At 41.9% G+C, this 17,838-nt stretch overlaps 1 protein-coding gene across 1 annotated transcript in view; it reads right to left on the bottom strand.

Annotated features, from left to right (window-relative positions):
- Positions 1–17,838, bottom strand: part of LOC132398985 (uncharacterized) — a 165,249-nt gene that overhangs the window by 24,206 nt on the left and 123,205 nt on the right. Inside the window, exons 111-119 of the mRNA XM_059978822.1 lie at positions 16,282–16,370; positions 15,053–15,183; positions 14,809–14,930; positions 13,826–13,976; positions 11,227–11,439; positions 9,313–9,483; positions 8,180–8,320; positions 6,134–6,186; positions 5,879–5,996 (exon numbers count right to left, since the gene is read on the bottom strand). Of these exons, the coding sequence (XP_059834805.1) occupies positions 5,879–5,996; positions 6,134–6,186; positions 8,180–8,320; positions 9,313–9,483; positions 11,227–11,439; positions 13,826–13,976; positions 14,809–14,930; positions 15,053–15,183; positions 16,282–16,370 (1,189 nt within the window). The remainder of the gene's footprint in view (positions 1–5,878; positions 5,997–6,133; positions 6,187–8,179; positions 8,321–9,312; positions 9,484–11,226; positions 11,440–13,825; positions 13,977–14,808; positions 14,931–15,052; positions 15,184–16,281; positions 16,371–17,838) is intronic.

Here is a 17,838-nt window from a genome sequence, read left to right as displayed (position 1 = left end):
GGCCATACCCTTCCCAGTCCACAAAGCACTAGACCTTACCACGTACCCAGCGAGATGCCAGGAGGCGTTGCACAGTATAGTCATGGGACCATTTACCAGGCGGGGAGGAGGGGGAGGTGGGGTGACTGGGGCTAGGGGAGAGGTAGTAACCGGCTTGAGCTGGGAAACATGGAATACTGGGTGGATCTTCAGTGGTGTGTGTGTGTGTGTGTGTGTGTGTGTCCAACATGGGTACTGAGCCTCTGGTGGTCCCTGGTTTGTCGAGCAGCGTCGACTGTAGCTATTGAGTCTGATCCTGGAACGGCAGGCTCTGCCACAGTTGCTGCATGTGTAGGGTGTCATGGAATTGTTGGCTGCTGTCCGTTGTGCTCTCCGTTGTGCTCTCCGTTGAGCTCTCCGCCTCTCAAACTGACTCAGGGTCACTCTTTCACCTTGCTCCAGGTGTTGCTGAAGAGTACCTCACCATTTATTCCTGTCATCTGCTGTATCCTCCCAGCACTCTGTGTTGATTTTTAAGTCTTTCATGTCGCACTTACAGGGGTCCTTGAAGTGGAGCTGGGGTCTACCAATGTTCCTCTTGTCTGTTGCTAGTTCTCCGTAGATGATGCCCTTTGGCAGTCCACCATCCTTCATATGACAGATGTGGCCCAGACAGCGCAGTCTGCATTGACCTAAAAGTGTGAACAGTGTGGGAAGTCCAGCGCAGGAGAGGAGCTCAGAGTTTGGGACTTTGTCTCTCGAGGTGATGCTGAGGATACGGTGAAGGCTACGCAGGTGAAAACTATTGAGTTTGCTCTCCTGATTAGAGTAGATGGTCCAGTTCTTGCTAACATACAGGAGGATCCTGATAACGCATGCATTTTACACAGCAGTCTTGGTCTTTGTAGTGAGTGTCAGATTCTCCCAGACCCGCGAGGAGAGTCGAGCAAGGATCGACGCTGCTTTGTCGATACGACTATCGATTTCAGCATCCAGGGAGACAGTGTCGCTAATGGTCGACCCCAAGTATGTGAACTTGTGGACCACTTCTAGATCGTAATTGTCGATGGTAATGACTGGTGTCTCCACTACATTCTGGGCAAGGACATTTGTTTTCTTTAGGCTGATGGTAAGCCTGAAGTCCTTGCATGCCTTAGAGAAGTGGTCCATGAGAGTTTGTAGTTGCTGTTTGGTGTGCGATGTTATAGCAGCATCATCGGCAAAGAGCATGTAACAAATTAAGATCTTTGATGCTGGTAGACGCAATCTATAGGCCACCCTGTTGACAGCCTTTTCCACTACAAACAGTCCCATGTAGATCGGTGCCGATTTCCGGTTCTCAACTTTCAGGGGAAGATCCCTTGAGCAAACCAGACCTCCTCTCCTGGTTTGAATGGCCTTACCTGTCGATGGAGTTGATCAGCCTGCTGGGAATGTTCTTTCAGGGCGCCCAGCAGAAAAACGCTGGCTCGTCTCCAGGTGAGCTTATAACACTGGATCAGCTGTTCAGGAACAGGAACTCCTAAGTCAATCTCCTGGTCATGGAAGAGCAGGGGCTGGAATCCCTTCTGGCATTCAAAAGGGAGACATACCACTGGAGGATGACCAGAGGTTATTGCGGGCAATCTCTGCCCAAACCAATTGAGAGTTCCAAGATGTGGGGTTGGAAGACGCAAGGCAGCTCAGGGTTGTCTCCCACTCCTGGTTCACACTCTCAGTCTGGCCATTAGATTGGGGGTGGAAGCCAGACGAGAGGCTGGCCGTGGCTCCTAGAAGACAGCAGAAAGCCTTCCAAAAGCGGGAAGTGAACTGTGGTCCACGATCGGACACTGTCTTGAGGAAAGCCATGGAGCCTGAACACATGTTGAACCATGAGTGTGGCGGTCTCACGAGCCAATGGGAGCTTGGGGAGGGCAATGAAGTGGGCAGCCTTGGGAAATCGATCCACAACGACCAAAATGGTGGAGTTCCATTAGAGAGGGGCAGACCATTGCTGAAATCTAGTCAGAGGTGGGACCAGGGACGGTGGGGCACAGGCGGTGGACATAACAGACCCGCAGGACGCTGGCGTGATGTCTTGTTCTGAGCGCAAGTGGGACAGGCAGATACAAAGTCGTGGACATCCTGGGACATAGATGGCCATCAAAATTGTCTCTATAAACTCCTGAGTCCGTTGAATCCCCGGATGTCCAGCAAGACGGGAGGAGTGACCCTATTCTAGCACTTTGGAACGCACCACAGCAAGGACAAACAGACGGTTGGGAGGTCCCCCATCCAAGCCTGGATCTGATTGTTGGGCGGCTCTCACCTCTATTCCCCCGATCACCGGAGCAGTGATACATGAGTGAGGAAGAATGGGCTCTGGATCGGCATTGTCCTCAGATCCGTTGAACTGCTGGGAGAGCGTCGGTCTTTGTATCTTGCTGCCAGGATGATAAGTGAGGATGAAATTGAACCGTGTGAAGAAGAGAGCCCACCGAGCTTGCCGAGGGTTGAGTCTCTTAGCATTGTGAATATAGGAGATGTTCTTGTGATCTGTCCAGACCAAGAATGGATGCTCTGCCCCCTCCAGCCAGTATTGCCATTCCTCCAGCACTTCCTTGACAGCCAGAAGCTCCCGGTTCCCAACAGCGTAATTCCTCATGGCCGGAGTCAAGCAACGGGAAAGAAAGCCACAAGGGTGCAGCTGGCTATCCGCAGACGAGCGCTGAGAGAGGACAGCTCCATGTCGACATCGATGCATCCACCTTGACAACGAATGGCTGAGGTGGGTCTGGGTGTTGCAGAGGCGGGGCCGTGGTGAAACGGCGCTTCAGCTTGGAAAATGCTTGCTCAGCATCGTCTGTCCAATGGAATCCTGCCGAGTTCTTCATGGTGAGTGCATTAATTGGAGCAGCGATAGAGCCAAAATTCTGGATGAAGCGGCGATAAAAGTTCGCAAACCCCATGAAGCGCCATGCCTGTTTGACTGTAGACGGTTTGGGCCATTCTGCAACTGCCTGAACTCTACTAGGGTCCATTTGAACACTGGATGGGTTAAGTATATAGCCCAAAAACGACACCTGGTCTTTGTGGAATTCACACTTTTCAGGGTTGGTGTACAGGTTATTTTCAAGAAGGCGTCTGAGTCCTCTCCGGACATGCTGGACGAGCTCCTGATGAGAGCAGGAATAGATAAGGATGTCTAAATACACAAACACAAACTGCTTCAACATGTCCCTGAGCACATCGTTAACCGAGGCCTGGACCAAAAGGCATCACCAGGTATTCATAATGGCCATTAGAGGTGTTGAAAGCCGAGTTCCACTCACCCCCTTCTCTTATGTGAATCAGATTGGAAGCATTGCAGAGATCAATTTTGGAAAATATGGTTGCACCCTGGAGATGTTCGAATGCAGAAGCCAGCAAGGGAAGAGAGTAGCAGTTCTTCACAGTAATGTTGTTCAGGGGCCGATAATCGATACAGGGATGGAGCTTGCTATATTTCTTGCTCACAAAAACAAGCTTGCTCTGCCAGCAAGGTTGACAGATGGAAAAACCCCATACTCAATGCCTCCTTAATGTATTCCTCCATGGCCGCCATTTCCGGACGAGGGAGGGAGAAGAGTCGGCCCTGGGGAGGACTAGTGCCAGGTAGGAGGTCTATGGCACAGTCGTATGGCTGGTGTGGGGTCAGGGTGGTGGTCTTTCTTTTACTGAAAACCTCAAAGAGATCCACATATTCAGCTGGAATCCCAGACAGGTCCGCATCCTCAGCTGACACGGGCGGAGGGGATTCATGGAATGGAGCTTGAGCTGGACCCCGACAGGTAGACAGGCATGCCAGACCCCACTCTTGGAGTAACTTCAGAAACCAATCGATCCGTGGGTTATGTCGGGATAGCCAGGGGAGACCAAGTACCAGTGGCAGTTCAGGTGAATTAACCAGGTAGAAAGGTGTTTCTTCACGACGGTTGCCTTCGAGCACCAGTTGGAGGCGTTGGGTGGAAAGGTGGATCTGGCCATTCCCAGAGGTCGGCTGTCCAGCTCCTTGACGTTGATCTTTTCTCTCAATTCCTGAGTTGGAACTCCCCACCTTTGAGCGAGAGAGATGTCCATAAGATTCCCGGCTGCACTAGAGTCAATAAACGCCATAAGTTCATGGGTCTGAGACCTCCACGACAAGGAGGCTGCGAGCATTACAGAATCAGGGGAAGCTGACCGAAGGGAGAACCGACCCGTCGGGATTCCCCTCCCTGCTGACGGGTATTCTCTTCTACTGGACGCTTGGAACATGCCGCCCGGAAGTGTCCTGGATCACCACAACAGAGGCATGAACCTGTTCTCCGGCGCCGCTCTCGTTCCTCCTGAGACAGGTGCACGCACCCCACTGCACAGGCTCCTCCGTGGGCTGGGTGCTGGGGGAGGGGGAGAGCGTGAAGAAGGACAGTGATGAGGCAGCGCATAGGAAGTTTGAAACATTCTTCCACTGCGCCACTCACTTACCCGGTCATCAACTCGAATAGCCAGATTAATCAGGTCATCCAGACTATCCTGCTCATCCCGGATGAGAGATTGATGAGAGATCTCTCATTCCATCCCGTCTCTACTGCAAGGGTACAGAATTTAACTGCATTGGCTCTCATCGTTCCTCTTCCTTGGCGCAGGTCCAAGAGTCAGTGGGCAGCCTCCTGACCCCATACTGGAAGATCAAAAACCCTCCTTAAATTCGCCACAAAATGTCGAAATGACAGGGCTGCGGGGTATCCTTGTTCCCGTAAAGCATTGACCAGTTGTGGCGGGGGACAATACCTGTTCCTTCAAGTGAGACTGGGCTTGTCAGCATGAGATTATCTGCCTCATTGCCTCCGTAAATTCATTGAGAACAGATTCCATTGCTTGTAGCTTTGTCCTAGCTGAACAATGAGTTTCATGCCCAAGGTCAGCTGCTCTCTCTCTCTCTGCTGGGTTCATCTTTGTCATTCGAGACTTGCTGTTACCGGGTTCGGATATGGCCCAAGTAAGAAACACTTCACAAAACTTTAATGCGAACAGTGTTAAAGGGAAAATAAAACAATAAACACTAGGCCAAACAGGGTCATTAACTAAAACTCTCAAAAGGGAAACAAAACCTACACTGCAGCTGAAAAGAACATCTAAATATTAAACAAATACCGCTAGTCTTCAGAATCGGTTGACTTGACATTTCAATTTCTCAGGCAAGGCCAAATGCAAACTGGCAGAAAAGCGTTGCTGTGCTCTGTCCAAGTCTCAACAAGTATGGAGTTAAATACTATCACAATTAAATAATAATTAGCTGACATGTGCATATTCGCAAGCACAATTGCCCTATCTACTGCACTGCCAAATCTGTAATCATGGCACAACAACATCCCCAACCAAAAACTAAGTTGTTAGATCCAAACCCCGGAGCAGCCCAGGTTTATCAGTTCATAATAAATGTACCTGGAACAAGTTGCAAATAAGCCTTTTGAAAAGAGATCAGAGTACAAGTGTAGAGATGCATTGCTCCAATTACGTAGGGCCCCAGTGAGACTACATCTAGAATGCTGGGTACGGGCTTGGCTTTACTGCCCAAAGAAAGGTATTGTGATATAGAAAATAAACATGGGTTCTCAAATTGAGCCCTTGAATAAAGATGAGCAAGATTTTAAAAAGGACATTCAGCTGCAAAAGAGTTAAATTCTTCATTGAATTTATAAATTCAGTAGACAAAATACTTCCGTCTCTTTCATTACTCATGTGGGCTAGCCCTTTTTCCATACTGGAGGTGCAGCTTGGCAGTGTGTTCTTGAGGAGCTCAGAGAAACCTATCAGAAACTTTTACTGATATCCCAACAAATGGTATCGTCCCATGTTATATAGGTGAACGTGGAGTTTAACTTCTATATTAGTTTACCTGATCAGTGCTCAGTGAAGCCCCATTTTTTGTGGCTTCAACAAACTTCTGGAATTGTTCATTGGTCAACTTGTTTCCTGCTGCACAACTGAAACCTTGCAGCACAGAGTATGATGCGCTGTAACACAGATGTAATACAAATGTAAATGATCAAACATTTCAAAGCTTAGCATTTAAAATACCCAAGTAAATTCATAATGTTACTTTCCAAGGGAATATTCACTTCAATGCAAAATTTTTACACATAATACTTACACACTGAAGTTTAGGTTACGATTTTCTGCCAAAGTCCCGAAAAACACAGCAGCCTGAAAAAAAATAAAATAATATCTGCACTTTTGTGTTTTCATGAGTTTTAATTCAACAGCAGGTGCTATTCATCTATGGTCAATGGTTCTTGCCTTTTGACTTGCAAATATTTATGTCCATTTAGGGCAAATTAATAGCTTAAGTAAAAAAATACTGCCATTTGCATTCCAAACTAAAACTGCTGATTATATTAGCATGCACGATATAACATTAAATACACATAAATAGAAAAAACTGGGGTTTTTAGAAGTTTTTTTTCAAGTCAGGAGTCATTGTATTCTTTTAGACCTTATTTTAGGTCACATTTTGGGCTGTTTTGAATTTTGTCTTTTATAACATTGTGACATTGTTATGCAATGTTATCTGGGGGGATAAAATCTCCATTAAAACCAAACACTCTGTGACAAATTTCAAAAGATGTTTGAAATCAAGAAAATGAGTTTGAAGTATTCCTGATCAAAGCTAATTAAACACTAAAGATTGAGTTAATTAATATTTGAAGCTGGCAATGGGATAAGATCATGTCTGATTAGTGAGGAGGGTCAAAGGCCCTTAGAGGTGGCAAGAACATCTGCTCCACCAAGTTGTCCACCCATGGTATGAAATAGGGAAGTAGAGTGGGATGGAGTGCTACGCAAGCTGGGAACAAACTGTTGCAGACCTTGGGAAACTATTGGAAAGTGTGTATTTTTAAAGAGAACAGAATATCTATTCTGCTCACTTTATATGGGCACACAATCAAATAGTTTTCAGGAACACATTTCAAAGAAGCTCCTTGAGATATGAAACACATTTTTAATGGTGTTTCATATTTTTTTTTAAAGTTGCTTTTTGTCTGATCTATTGGCTAAAAATCACTGACCTAAATAACAGCAGTCAGTCACAATATTAATCAAAATGAATGTGAAATATTAGAAAAAGTGCACAGTCTTTAATATCACCAGCCACAGTCTCAGATAGTTTCACAATTTATTCCTTGTTTAAAAAAAGGTTTTCCCCACCATAGCTTTTGCTGATCTTTAGAAACATATGTCTAATCCATTGTATAAATCTTTTTTGAATCCTTTCTTGGGCACTCATATATTTCCCATAGAGCAGATTTTATCAAGGCAAAACTAGTACTTTATACATTCAAACAGTGTTTCCTTTATAAAAATTCAAACCAATTATTTCCTTCTTTTTGTATACTGTTCCTGTTTTAATGAAGTCCAGCATTTACATAAATTTTGTTGTGCTTTCACAATTACAAGCCAGTTGTGATGAATTGTCTTTGCCTGAAATGCTGACTCTTTACTCCTCTCCATAGACATTGCCTGACCTGCTGAGTTCCTCCAGCATTTCGTGTGTTACTCTGAACTTCCAGCAGCCAGTCCTGAAGGTCTTAGCCTGAAACATTGACTCTTTATTCCTCTCCATAGATACTGACCTGCTGTTCCTCCAGCATTTTGCAGAATCTGTTCTGTTTATCACAACTACCTCAGCCACCTTGAAATTTTATGCAAATACCAATGTCCCTCCATTCCTGCACACACCCTTTAGAATTGTATTATTTTCCCACTCTTCATTTTTCTTGTTAAACTATATCTCACATCTTTCTGCATTAAATTTTGCATTCCAAGTATTCTCAATCCAGTAACCTATGTACCCTTTTAGTCTATGACAAGGCACTTCATTATTTTCCACACATCCAATGTTTATTCTGCAACTGTTCCACTCTCTGGCAATTATTCAAACTAGTGGAGGGAATGTACCACAACACTTCCCTTTCTGTCCTCAAGCTAGCTTCTCACCCACTGTCCTTTTTATTCAAGAGTTTCAACTTTGCTACCAGTCCAAATTGTGACCTGATCAGACATCTGTAAATCCATGATCTGTATGGATTACCTTCTTTAACAATTATGTCAGCTCAACCAAAATTTAATCAAACACAGATTACCTTTAACAAAGTGTTTGCTCGACTAGATGGTGTCATCAAACAATTTACCAACTTACTTGGTAAGGCTTCCACTGCTTTTTGTTCACAAGATTCAGATCGATATCTTTGGAAATCAATTGAGGCAAAGGAATTTCAGTTGCAAGCAGGTCTGGAACGTTCTGTATAAATGTTGTGATATTACTTGAAGATTGATTAATCTAAAGAGGAATGAAAAAGGTGAAAATATCTAGTAACTATGCAACAAAGCAAATAAAAATACCTGCGGGTGATACAAATCTGAAAGAAAAAGTAAGTGCAGTTAGTAAGCATCTGTAGAGGGAGAAGCAGAGTTGATGTTTCATGTCAATAACCCTTCGTCAGAATGGTAATGTTCTGATTAAATATTATTGACCCGAAGTATTAATTGTTTCTGTCACTGCAGGTGTTGTATGGTTCCAAACAGCTGTGTTTTTATTTCATTCATTTTAAACTTGGAAACTGAAATTTTTTTTGAAGCCAAACTTCAAGCCAAATTTTGTACCACAGAATTGTAAAACTAAAATCTATCGAGGCATTTCCTCTTGCACAAAATATTGAATATTTTCTGCAATTTTAAGGCACTGAACCACAATTACACATAGTGCTCCCAGTTTGGCCAAATCAATGTTTGACATAGGTTTAACATCCTGAATTACCTTCTTAAAGTATTTTGTCAAGTCTTTTGAGAATTTAGTTCATTTGTCTCTCTGTTATAAATTGTATGCTGTATTTACAAATGTATTCCTGCTTCCTTTTGACATACTGCATTTTTTTCCCTGAGCAGTGACTGCCCTTCTACTCTAGTTTGGTGCTGCCCAAAACTTATCATTTGATTTTAAGTTAAAAATCATTGATTTAAATTGTGAATAATGGTAAAACAGCAGCTGAAACAGAAACCCCCAAGTTGGCCATTCCACTCGGGTCTCACCCTCTGCAAGTTTCTTTCATTTATTCAAAGGATATGGACATCACTGGCATGGCTAGCCTTTTTTAGCCATAGCCACACCCTTCAAAGCATTAAATTTAACTTTAACCGTAAATGTAAATGTTTTCATGTTTGCATATGTCAAAGGCCACCAATCCAACTCTAAATTCAAAAGGCTTACAATGTCATACAATGTAAAATGGTTATTTTTATTGCCCACAGAACACATGCTTATCAGATACTTACCTTTAGAACAACGATTTGTTGTGACGATTTTGGAGCAAGCAATATACTTTCTACAAAGACGGTATTATCAACAGCCGAGGCGATCACCATGCTATCAATGGCTCTCAACCTGTCACTTGTAAGACCAGATGCCAAGCTTCCCATTTTCAACAAGTTTTCAACTTTGTTAAACTAGTAAAAAAAAATTAAAACATAGTTAGATGCCAGGTTTATCATTTTTATTATTGTGGTGAACTACATACACCTGTCTGGACAGGCCCCCCCACCCCCCCACTGACTGCTCCTGTGGCTCCTCCCACAGACCCCGGTATAAAGGCGATTGGGGCCTGAGCCCTGCCCTCAGTCTCCAGGATGTAGTATGATGGTCAATTGCTGCTTGTTCTTTCTTCTAGTCAATAAAAGCCTATATCTCGCTTCACGTCTTAGAGAGTTATTGATGGTGCATCAATTATTTTGGCAGTTTCCAGTTGGCAACTTGAATATGAGCGTTTCTCATGTCATTGAAAGTGTATTGCTTCTTGTTTGAAATCTATTGGAGCTGCATTTGTACATGGCCAAATTTAAAAGTATTAGGTCAAAATAGACTTTACAATTTGATAGAGTTCATTTGCTGAATGAGAGTCAGTGGTATAAACATCATTACAGTGAGTTTCAATGATTATCAATATTTTAAAGCAGTGGCACAGTTGCTATATTCTAGCAGCAAATAAATGCCGGTTTTTCATGGCTCAAAAATCGAATAGTGTTCATAATGATAAGAAACATGAGGAGTAGACCATTTGACTGCTCGTGCCTGCCCCACACTTCATGGCAAATCCTTTACCCCTGTGTTATGCTCCTTCTCCAATCCCAAATCCTAATATCCAAAAATGTATTAATCTCTGTATCAAATACATCAGCAACTGAACCTCCACTGCCCTCTTGGTTAGAGGATTACAAAGTTTCATTATTTTGTGTTTGAAATTTTTTTGCTTTGGTCCTTTATTAGCGAACTTCTGTTTCCGATACCCCCACCAAGGCAAGTATCATCACAGTATTTAGCTTGTCAGGGCTGTAAGATTTTTTTTTGTTTCAATAATTTCTCATTCATTTAAACTCAGAACAGTCCAGATCTAGTCTGATTAATCTCCTTACTAACAGAATTCCCTCTAGGCTTGGAGTCAATCCATTCACTCTTCATTAGGAGTGAGCAATTAGCCAATTTTTGATTTTTTTCCTTAGAATATGACTAGTTATACTTCTAGGGGTTTCCTTGTTGCATCCTAGGGGCTCCTGGTCATGTGAATTTAACATTCTCCTGCACAGAAATTCTTCTGAATGGTAAAAACGTGTTGCATGTCATAGTATGGGGACAGCCACACTGGCCTCACACAAGACCAAATGGAGTAATAAACATGAAGTATGAAATTTGCTCCATCATCTCACTTGATAGGAATATCAGACACCAATGGCTCGAATTTCTTCTTAACTAGAGGGTGATAGGTGATAGGGTAGCACTGGTACTTTACAACTAGTTAGTCCAGTGAATCTGCTCTAAGAGCTGATACTCAACTCCGGGAAAGGAAAAACAAAATCTTTGGTGTTGAACAACATCAGCGGGGCTGAGGTAAGGCCAATTACAAGTTGTACAAGAGCAAGCCTGCACTGTCCAGATAAAGTTCACTCCTGAAGCATATACTCATTCTATAACACCAATGAATATAGTGTGTGCAAGCTTATCAAATGCACAGAAAACCATGGTAAAACTTTCAGAATACCAATCATACCTGATGGTTTTTAGACTGAAACTATCTAATGCATTACGTAAATGGTTAATGGTTCTCAACAAAATTTCTTTCCCACCACTCCTAAATGCAAATGTACAATCAGTCATATTACATTCATAAGAACTTTCTTGATTCACTTATATCTTACCTGGAAGTTAGCAAAGCTCAACTTTTTGACCAATGCATTGGCTTTGCCAGGAGTCCAGCCTTTAACATTGCTCAGACTGTCCAGAGCGATGAGAACATCCGTACCATTAAGTGCATCGATCTGCGTTATTGTTAGTCCAACAGCCGATTGGCCCAGATTGATAAGCATATCAGCCGAGAAGTTGGAGATTTTACCCACTAGAGCATCTGCAAGCTGTAAATAAAATAAAATTATGATGGTTTTTGAGAAGAGTTTACAATTGATGAGATCTTGCCAAATAATAAAACTACAATTTTAAATGTAGGGTAACTTAAAAGAAGCTGCTTAGATAAAGCTTTAAAAGGCAAGGAATGAGGTGGAGAGACGAGCACATTTGCAGGAAAAACTTCAAACAATGAGTCTGATAATAGAGCCTTCAGTTAATAAATATTGGGAGGAGGAAGGAAAGTATGGATGATGTACAGAGGAGGAAAAGAGTGGAGGGATGAGAAATAAGAGAGATAAAAGGGAAAGGAGGTGAAAGAACAAGGTCTAGCTTGCTGGAATCAGTGAGGATCAGTATGGGTGGGACCTGGTGTGATGTGAGTTGCAGATAAAGGTGCCTTTATATGAAGATCAGGAAATTGACAAGATGGACAGTAAGTTAGTCACTCCATTCCCGTATCTTTCCCTGAGATGCTGTCATCCTTGTGAACGAGGTCCATTCTGCCTCACTGGGGAGGATTCTGCTGGTTTCCAGAATTACACACTGGGAGGATTGATCCAAGACAAGTTTCAGTTAAGTCAAACAGCAGTGGGAAGTTAATTATTGATAGCTGATGACAAAGTCCTGAGCCTTTGCATCTGTTGGGTGACTCAAGGGAAAAAATGAGCCCTGCAGACATTATGATCAGGATCAGCCCAAGACTCAATCCTTGGTGTCAAAGTGCCTGGGTCAGAAGAATTAAATAAAAAAAAACACATCTCATGTTCATGTTATAAAGTACAGGTAGCCACTTTAAAAACTGGATTTATTAATTTTAAAATACAAGGCTCTGAATAATCCAGCTTATCAGTATATTTAGGAGTAGCTAGCCCCTTACATTCTTATTTGTAATCTTAGATCCACACATACAGGTTTGGTCATTGTTTCGAGAGCCAAGCAGGCAAGAACTGGTCATGTGCCCTTTTGCTCTTATGCACCAAAGATCTGGAATACTTCACTGACTGAGATACGCCAGGCTAGTACTGTGGAAAGTTTCAAAGCACTTCCAAAATCTACTTTTTTAATTTGGCATACTTATAGAATTACTTAATGCCTATTGATGTTGATTACATTTTACATATTACAGTTTACATTATTACATATAATTTGGTATATTTGATTGCATTTTATTCTATATAATGTTTGTTTTTACTTATGATTTTTAATTTCATCTCATAATTTTATAACTATATTGATTTGTCCTTACAATCTATTGAGCACATTGAGCCAGTATCTTACTGTATGAAAGGTGCTATATAAATGAAGTTATTATTATTATGTCCAATATCAGCAATGTAACTCCTCTGTACTTTGTGTAGTTGTGGAGGGGGAGGGACTGCATTTGGCGGTGGCTCTTGGGTCCCTAGGTCTCTGATGGGGGGAAAGTTGAAAATCTGCAAAAAGATATGACTTTGCTTTCTCATTCCTAGCTTAATCTTAATCATTGTACAGAGTACTGGGGTCAGAAAAATTGTAAGGGTATCAGGCATATTTATTTGAGGCAACAAATTTGGACGAGAACGAAAACCATGTTTAATATTGGTACGTTGCAATGCAATTGAAGGTCTGTTTATCTGTGTTGCCCACTGACATTTAAAATTTAAATGACTCCTATTAGATAAAAGAGTGGAACCTAATGTGCTTCTGCTGCTGTAGCCCATTCACTTCAAGGTTTGACATGATGTTCATTCAGAGAATCTCTTTGGCACACCACTGTTGTAACCCTCGGCTATTTGAGTTACGTTTGCCCTCTTGTCAGGTTGAACCAGTTTGGCCATTCTTCTCTGACCGCTCTCATTAACAAGTCATTTTTGCCCACTATTCCCAGCAGACTCTAGACACTGATGTACACAAAAATCCCAGGAAATCAGCAGTGTCTGAGATACTCAAGCCACCCCATCCGATACCAACGATCATTCTACAGTCAAAGTCACCTACAGATCACATTCCTTCCCCACTCTGATGTTTGGACTGAACAACAGCTGAACCTTTTGACTACATCCACATGCTTTTATACTTTAGAGTTGCTGCCATGTGATTGGCTGATTAGATATTTGCATTAATGAGGTGTACAGGTAATGAAGTAGCTACTAAGTGTAGGTGCTCCCTCTTGCTGAGGAATGAATTACACTGTCATCATCCTTTTTTTGGGTGGTGGGGGGGGGGGTTACAGCGGTAGCACTGAGAGCTCAGGAATAGAATTACAAGACTTACTGCAGCCACTCTCCCCACCAACCCAGCACTTCCCACCAAAATTATATAAATGGAACAGAGGTACATTATGAAGAATAGTGGAAGTTCTAGCCTTATGAAAATGTAATTGCCATCAACTTCCATGATACCAATTCTTCCTACCTGTAGCTGATCATCTGTAGGTTCAGTTCCACTAGTGCTTGGACTCTGGCAGGCATTGTTCGCTTTTACAAGCAGAGCAAGAACCCCTTGGGTGTTTAAAGATTGAATCAAAGGAGTGCCAACAATAAAACAAACCAAGCTGTCAGGAATACTGTGCAAGGAAAAATAAAGTAAAAAATGCAATGTATAAATGAAAAGCAAAGTACAGCACATTGAGTAAAAGTATTACACCATCACACCTTCGGTGTTCTCCTATTGTATTCTTTTCTTCCTGCAATATTTTGTTTTACAATTACTTTTTGATAATTCAATGGTATTAGCATACAATGCAAGTGGATTTTTTTTTACAGACTAAGACTGGGCTGCGAGAGGATGGTGCTGGAGTTCATAGGTCTTAGGCAAGGTTTAATCAATGCGGTTAGTGGATTGGACTCTAGTTCACGTTATCTTGTGTTTCTGGGCAGTCCTTTTTCTGTTGCTGTTTTGTGCGCTTTTGATTTGGACTGACTAGCGTTGTGGCCTGCAAATAGCGAACGATTGAACAGAACTGAGTTGAACTCAATATGCCTGGACTCTTTCGATGGCCTTTGTGATTTGGCGTCCTGTATTCTGTGTTTGTCACTTGTTTTTCTTGCTGTTTGCACAATTTGTTCTTTTTTTTGTACATTTGGGGGATTGATACTTTTCTTTGTATGGGTTCCATGGTGTTTCTTTGTTTCGTGGCTATCTGTGGGAAGACGAATCTCAGGGTTGTACACTGCATACATACTTTGATCATAAATGTATTTTGAATCTTTGTATCTTGAATCTTTGAATTGAGCTAGTTTTGGTGAGCTTTTATTACTGCAGAAAAAGCTTTTAAACATTCCCTGATTTCAGGAAAGAAAATCAATCTACAAACTTTGTAGTATTTAAGTTTGTTTGACCCACACTGGTGTAAATATCACTTGTTTACTAGTTTGCAGGTTGTAGATAGTACATGCCTTGAGATATCAATGTCCACACTTGTGAAGAGAGCATTGGCATAAAAGCTTTGCACTTCCTTTGGTAAATCAAGACTCCTCAGAAGAAGCAGATTTTTCTGGTTGGCTGCAAAAAGCTTCAACTGTAGGAAACAGTAATAGTTTTAGAATTTTCATTGCAAATATCATGTGATATCAATTGTGCAAGTAAGAGGTGAAGGAATATACAATAAATAAAACTTCTAGTTAACATAGTGATACATACTGTTTCAGTATCTGTCAGCAAAGTCAAGTCATCTGTGGTTGTATAAATCAGAAATCTCCCAAAATAATTGGCAAACCAAGCAGTAGAGTTTAAAACTGTATCGCTTGCATTATAACATCTTGGTTTGGGACCTAAGCAAGCAAAGGAACAACAATCATAACAGAATAAAACATTATATTCTTCAGGTTTCGTAGCTCTAAAACAACATGCACTGACATTGGACCCCAGAGGGTGCTAGAGCCATTTTGTCCCAGTACCAGTACCAATGGAATTTCATGCACAGGGTGCAGTTCGGGTGGGCTGAATGGCCTAATTCTCCTCCGATGACTAATGATATTACGCCTATGTCTTTTGGAATTCCATTTAATTATTCACCATGGTCTGTTAAGTGGGAGTATTTTCATGATGGACATACACCTGGACATTGGACAATGCTGCTAGCTGCAGTTCAGGTACCCAGTGTAAGGAAAAATTGGCTTCACAGCCAGAGGTCAAGGCTTTCTCTTGTGATTAGGGAGCTTTTTTGAGTCGGTACCATCCAAATCTAAGGTGCAGCCACAGCATTTATAATTGGTCTATAATGAGGGGTCAGGTAGATCAGCAGTTTGGAAGCAGTCATGATGCTGAGTAAGGCAGAGCAATGTCAAATATCATTAAGCTGCACTCCTAGAGGCAAATAGTTTGATTTTTTTTTACCTCACGATTACTTTAAGCTACAAAAATGGATTGAAGGATTTGAATGACAAGGTTACAACCTTCACTACTCTGTTGGTTTATTCTGGCCTGGTATAGGCTCAGTGAACCAGTGCCTAAACCAGTCATTCCTGACCCATAAAATGTCTCTCCAGCAGAAGACGATAGCAGCCACTGAGTTTGTTGGGGAAATATTAATTATTCAACATAATGGAAATGATTGATGTGTAGCAACACTGGGACATGGACAATCTCACTGATAGTGGGCGGATTTCACAGCTAGTAAAGTCTGCGTCCATATGATCACTACAATATCCACCTTGTGCTGACAATGATGTACAAGAATTGAGATTACTTGAGAATCCTACTTTACCTGTGTAGGATCCAAGCAGCAAATAATTTGAGGACTTTTATAGCCCTCCCTCTCTTTGTCATTGCATTTGTAAAGATGGTAAGACAGAACAGAGTGAAAAGATCAAACAGTCTAACAATAGAACTCAATTTTTACCAATATTGCACAAAATTCAATGGAATACCTGCACTGAGATAAGTTCTAATGCTGTTGTACATTTGTCGCTGAATATTTTCAGGAAACTTCAAAATGTGTGCACTCAGGGTCCGTATTCTAAATGGGGAAAAGTCAAGAATGTGAGAACTACATATTTTAATAATTATCACAAAGATTTGAATTCGTATACAAGTCCAAATTGGTCAACATTCATCTGTTGGTAATGGAAAAACTGAATCAAAAGTCAAAAAAGATTACAGCCTCCTCCATTATATAGATCTAATAAAGATATTAAATAGAACCTGCCACTTGAAAAAATATTTCTTTTGCAGGTACAGTTGTCAACATTTGCCCGTAAAAGAACCAATGTACTACTGAATTAAGTGATGCAGTAATGTGGAAATTAATAAAACTAATTAATTTTAAGTTAAATACAAAAGATTCTGCAGTTGCTAGAAATTCAGAGTACCACACACAAAATGCTGGAAGAGCAGAAATAAGGAATTGACGTTTTGGGCTGAGACCCTTCAAAAGGTCTCAACCCAAAACATTGAATCTTTATTTCTTTCCACAGATGCTGCCCAACCTGCTGCATTCCTCAGCATTTTGTGTGTTACTCTTAATTTTAAGATTTGCTACTTGTTTCTTCATTTGATAATCCCATTCAGTCACCTGTATCCCAGGGTAGCCCTGATCGCAGGGTCAGAGAGAGATGCGGTACAGGAACAGCCCATGTCTTTTCGAACCATTTTCACACAAATTCTACCATAATCCATTTTATTCTTCCCAATTACTCATTAATGACAGCTCTCCTCTTAGATTCTACCACTCATCTTCAAAGTAGAGGCCATTTACAGTGGCCAATAAGTGTGTTTACATAGACAATTTTGGGATGCAAGAAGAAATCAAAGCGCCCAAATGAAGGTCACGTGATTACAGGGAGAACAGGCACACTCCACACAGACAGTGCTGCGGGTCAGGATTGAACCCAGGTTACTGGAACCGTGAGACAGCAGCCCAGCCGTGCTATTTTATCACACACTGACTGCTGATAATTGGAACGCTTAGCTGGAGCACTTTCTCTTGCAGTGATATTTAGGTGGTAGCAGCTTTGTGCTGACTTTGCAACTGTGGTCAAGTTGGTCAGTTCTCATCAGCCTTAGAGTGTTGTGAAGTTAAGAGCATTGTATTGCAGGGACTCAGCACAGGGTTATGGGCAAATACTCCAACTCAGTACTGAGGATGTACTAAATATCTGCTCCCTCAGATGAGTGTGGAAGATGCTGAGGCACCTTTTAAAGGAAGAGCAAGGAACTCCCTCCAGACCTACAGCCTGTCCTCCTGAGTATTCCCAGCATTTTCTGCTTTGATTTCCCAAACCTCATGGCATTGGGGGCAGGGTTTCAACATGGATAGAAAACTGGTTGGCAGATAGAAAGCAAAGGGTAGCAGTGAATGGGTGTTTCTCGGACTGGCTGGAGGTGACTAGTGGGGTACCACAGGGCTCTGTATTGGGACCACAGCTCTTTACGATTTATGTCAATGATTTAGATGAGAGCATTGAAAACTATATCAGCAAGTTTGC

This window comes from Hypanus sabinus, chromosome 9 (genome assembly GCF_030144855.1).
Source record: "Hypanus sabinus isolate sHypSab1 chromosome 9, sHypSab1.hap1, whole genome shotgun sequence".
Taxonomy (NCBI): Eukaryota; Metazoa; Chordata; class Chondrichthyes; order Myliobatiformes; family Dasyatidae; genus Hypanus; species Hypanus sabinus.
Note: the sequence above shows the minus strand (reverse complement) of the source record. Positions and strands in the feature narration are given on the sequence as shown.